The sequence below is a fragment of the Micropterus dolomieu genome, unplaced genomic scaffold (assembly GCF_021292245.1).
Source record: "Micropterus dolomieu isolate WLL.071019.BEF.003 ecotype Adirondacks unplaced genomic scaffold, ASM2129224v1 contig_9017, whole genome shotgun sequence".
Classification (NCBI taxonomy): domain Eukaryota; kingdom Metazoa; phylum Chordata; class Actinopteri; order Centrarchiformes; family Centrarchidae; genus Micropterus; species Micropterus dolomieu.
In genome coordinates this window covers 1-3,853 of record NW_025738003.1, presented here as the reverse complement: position 1 = coordinate 3,853, position 3,853 = coordinate 1, and the positions used below count along the sequence as shown (strand labels likewise).

At 40.6% G+C, this 3,853-nt stretch overlaps 1 protein-coding gene across 2 annotated transcripts; it reads left to right on the top strand.

Annotated features, from left to right (window-relative positions):
- The first annotated feature begins 2,181 nt into the window (after nucleotides 1-2,181).
- Nucleotides 2,182-3,824, top strand: LOC123965273. Of its 2 annotated transcripts, XM_046041839.1 has the most exons (3): nucleotides 2,186-2,739; nucleotides 3,060-3,152; nucleotides 3,316-3,820. In XM_046041839.1, exons 1-3 carry the CDS (start codon nucleotides 2,481-2,483, stop codon nucleotides 3,726-3,728), a joined length of 765 nt encoding a protein of 254 aa, XP_045897795.1. In that variant the 5' UTR covers nucleotides 2,186-2,480; the 3' UTR covers nucleotides 3,729-3,820. The 2 variants fall into 2 exon arrangements, with proteins under 2 accessions (XP_045897796.1, XP_045897795.1); XM_046041840.1 differs by lacking the exon at nucleotides 3,060-3,152 and having other exon boundaries at nucleotides 2,182-2,739; nucleotides 3,316-3,824.
- Nucleotides 3,825-3,853: the final 29 nt, after the last annotated feature.

Here is a 3,853-nt window from a genome sequence, read left to right as displayed (position 1 = left end):
GTGCTGGACGACGTGGCGGTACTGGAGGCGGTGCCGGATGACGTGGTGGTGCTGGACGATGTGGCAGTGCTGGACGACGTGGCGGCTGCTGCGGGAGGGGTCACTTTCTGCTGAGGTTTCTGTAAAGTACAGTTTGAGTACAGGTTTCAGGCATCTCTTATGAACTGCACCCTGCTTTTTCCTTAAGGTGCCTTAACCTACCTCTGTCTCTTTAGTGACAATATAGAGTCTGAAGCGCTTCAGCAAGCAAGAAGAGATGTCATCCTCCTTCATGAAGAGGGATGGTCATGGTCATGGTCACTGCCAGCCTGAGGGTCAGCTTGGAGGTGCTTGTGAAGGCTGTACCACTGCCACATTTCCTGGAATGTGAAGGACCTGAAGTGGCCCTGGCCATAAATGGCCCGGTCAATGTTGATCTCCAGGTGGCAGGAGACTGGAGGAAACAACTGCATGGATTTGAGCAGGTGATCCTTCACCCACTCATCGCTGATTCCAGCTTTCCTGTGTGGTTGACGGCTCTCTTTGATTTGGCAGTCCAGGATGCTAAAATATAGAACATGATATTTGATAGAAGAAAAGACAAACTGTACAAAGTTTGATTGACTGTTTAGTGAAACATACTCACTATTTAACGTATCCTACATCATTTTCCAACACAGTCTCACTCCCTACTCGTCAAATGTCTGACGCATGGTCAAGGGACCCTGGCGTCACTGTTTTGACGCACTGGGTATACCTTCGGCTTCATTTTTCAACGTGCGGGGCAGTCCAATAGACTTCTATAGAACTCAACAGCATTGAAATTTGACGTCTTGGGTCGATCACCACACCGCAACCTGTTGTCTGCCTTGTGGGTCGAGACAACAATAAATAAAAATAAAAAGGAATACGCTACCAAAAATTATCTATACCAGGGCGATTCAAATGCCCTCCAACTGGTGTTTGATGTTTAAAAACCCTCGCAATCTGATATCAAAGGGCCCTCAAAAGTTAAGCGCGTTCATCAGCGGTGAGTTTAACAACGCACATGGTGTGCAACCACATTCAGCGGTGAGTTTAACAACACTCAACTGCAGGTAAAACGGCATTCAGAGGTGAGTTTGACCAAAGCAACGCACAACTGCAGGTAAAACGTAATTAAAAGGTGAGTTTAACGCTCCAATGCGCGTGCAAGTATGCAGTTTTAAAGCGTTTTCTTATCATAGGTAAAACACTAGAGCATGCTGGATAACGTATTTCTATCGGAGGTTTGTTGATTTTAATATGCTACGATTGTGTTCAATTAATAATTTTTTAAAAATTATTATTTTTACTAAATCCTCTAAATTAATAACGCTGACGTCACCGTATGGGCGATCCCAAGGTCCATTGCGATTTTCCACTGGGTAAGTAGAAGGGTTCATTAATAGAGATGGATCCTCTTCTTACATTTACACATCAAAAACGGTTGGATCAGGACAAGAAATTGTGTTTAGAAACTTTAGATTTGTAAGGTGGCCCTTTCTTATGACGAGAAATGATAGAAGACATTATAAAAAATATAGCTTGAACTGCACCAAATGTGCAAGCTAGCAAAGTTAGCTAAGTTAATTGAATTCAAGTTCATTTTTGTCGCATATTATCATGTAAGGTACAATCATAGGGGAATGTAAGATTTTCACACTTGAGACATACCGTGTTAGCTGTAATGCATGTCTGCGTTGGGATTCTTCTTGTGGTTGTGTGTCGTTGCTCTTTGCCCAGTGTTTTGTGCCCATTTATACACATGCTAGTCAGTGTAACTTATAACTGTGTCTATGCTATGAAAGCATAGACATGAAAATATACAACCACATTAACAAATTAAATCAGTGTTAATTAAAAGCTAGTGTTAAAAACTACTATGACTGCTGAGGGAACTTTTTGATTAAAATGATCACAGGGAAAAAGTTAAAGAAATGTGTTTCCTTGTTAATACAAGTATAATTAATAACATAAAAATATTAAAAATGGCACTGATTATCAGCCAAGCTGACATTTTGAATGGTTGGTATCAATATCAGACATGAGTGTCAAGATCAGTCCATAACTAGTGAGTTATTGTATTGTGAGTTTGCAGGCAACAACCAGCCCTACAGTATTCTGGCCTAATATTACTATACGCACCCACAGACCTCCCCACCACAGCCCAAAAGCATGGGCAAACTAGACCAACATTTTCTCAAGTTCTTAAACCTTTCAGTTATTTAGTATTTATGTAGTTGTATGTAGCATGATCTTCAAATCTGAATTTATTATCATTCCCTTCTCTCAACAGGTTCCCTAGTCCCTTCATCATTAACTTCAAAACCTCAGCTTCGTTACAAAGCAAAAACAAAGGCACTTTTAAGAGCCACTTTTGTCTAGTTAATTGTTGTTAGTCTGTCTGGTTCTCTGTTGTTCTTGCTCTTTTGCTCTTCCCCCCTATCCCTTTAGTGTTGTCTTGTTTGTCCTTGTTCACCATGAGTGACAATTCCAATTTCAAACAGGTCCTTAATGAGCTTGATGAGCTTGAACATTCTAAATTAAATTATGAACTCCAGATCTTGGATGATTTCATCAATAAGATGCAGGGAGAACAGGAGTCAGCACCATCCACCAGCCATCAACCAGTCCAGGAGGCAGCACCATCCACTAGCCATCAACCTGTCAGGTGGCTGAAGAGAGACAGTGATGGAAATGTTGTCTATGACAGACCGAGATCATCCCGAAACCAAACGGGTCAGTTTTCTTTTTTCAGTCACATTACTTAAAGGAGTACTCCTGTGATTTTTCACATAGATCTAAAAGATAGATATAGAGATATAGAGATATAGGAGATATAGATTGTTTTACCACTTGGGATTGAATACATGAATCAGTCATGTGTCTGGTATGAGATATGAGGTTTTTATTACATACTCATGATCATCCAAAGTGGTATAGACAATGAAATTGGGCCAATAAAAGTATGTATCATTGTGTGGAATAAAATGAGCTTGTCAAAATCTATGGAATTGTAATGCTGTAAAGGTTGATTTGGGTTTTATTTTCTGCTACAGCTAGTCACAGCTACAGTCGTAAGTCTAGTTCTCATACTAGGATGTTGGACAACAGCTTTGAGATAACCAACTACTGTCCCCCTGACACTGTTGGTATGTTCTTTATTTTGTGTCTATTAGTTCATTATGTTTATAGATTCTAATAATTAGAATGTAAATTACATGTTTTTGCGACAGAATAACCGACAACATGTTGCACACTTTGATAGTGTAGAAAATTGTTTTTAAATATGATGTACTATTTTATTTTTACTAGAGACTTTCCTTGAAGAGCTAAACCACTCACAGGGTGATGACTTGGATGATCAGGAAACGGCACCAGCACCACCACAAGCTTCCTCAGACTGGTCTACTAGAAAAAGTCTCCTCTCAGAGAGGTGGGAGAAAGAGAGACCCTGTCTGGTGAATACCATGGTGGCACAACAAAATGTGAACACTCAGATCTGCCAACAATGTGGCAGCAGTGCAGCTGCTGTCCTTTGTCGTGACTGTCGACCACAACCATTCTTTTGTGCTCATTGTGATGTCAGTATACACCGAAACCATGTGTTCCACAACAGGGATGCAACAATAGCTGGATTCTTTCAGCCATTGCCTCCAACAACCTGTGTCGTGGAGAGGGCTCTTTCCCAGTGTGGTAAGCTCTATTTCTTTGAGTGTCTTATTTAGGGCTGCACAATTATTGCAATCGTAATTGCAATATGATCCAACGCAACTGCCTAATGGTAAAATCTTCAAATATCATTTGTGACATTTGACTTTTATATTCACGTCATCCTCCTTGACTGTGCAAC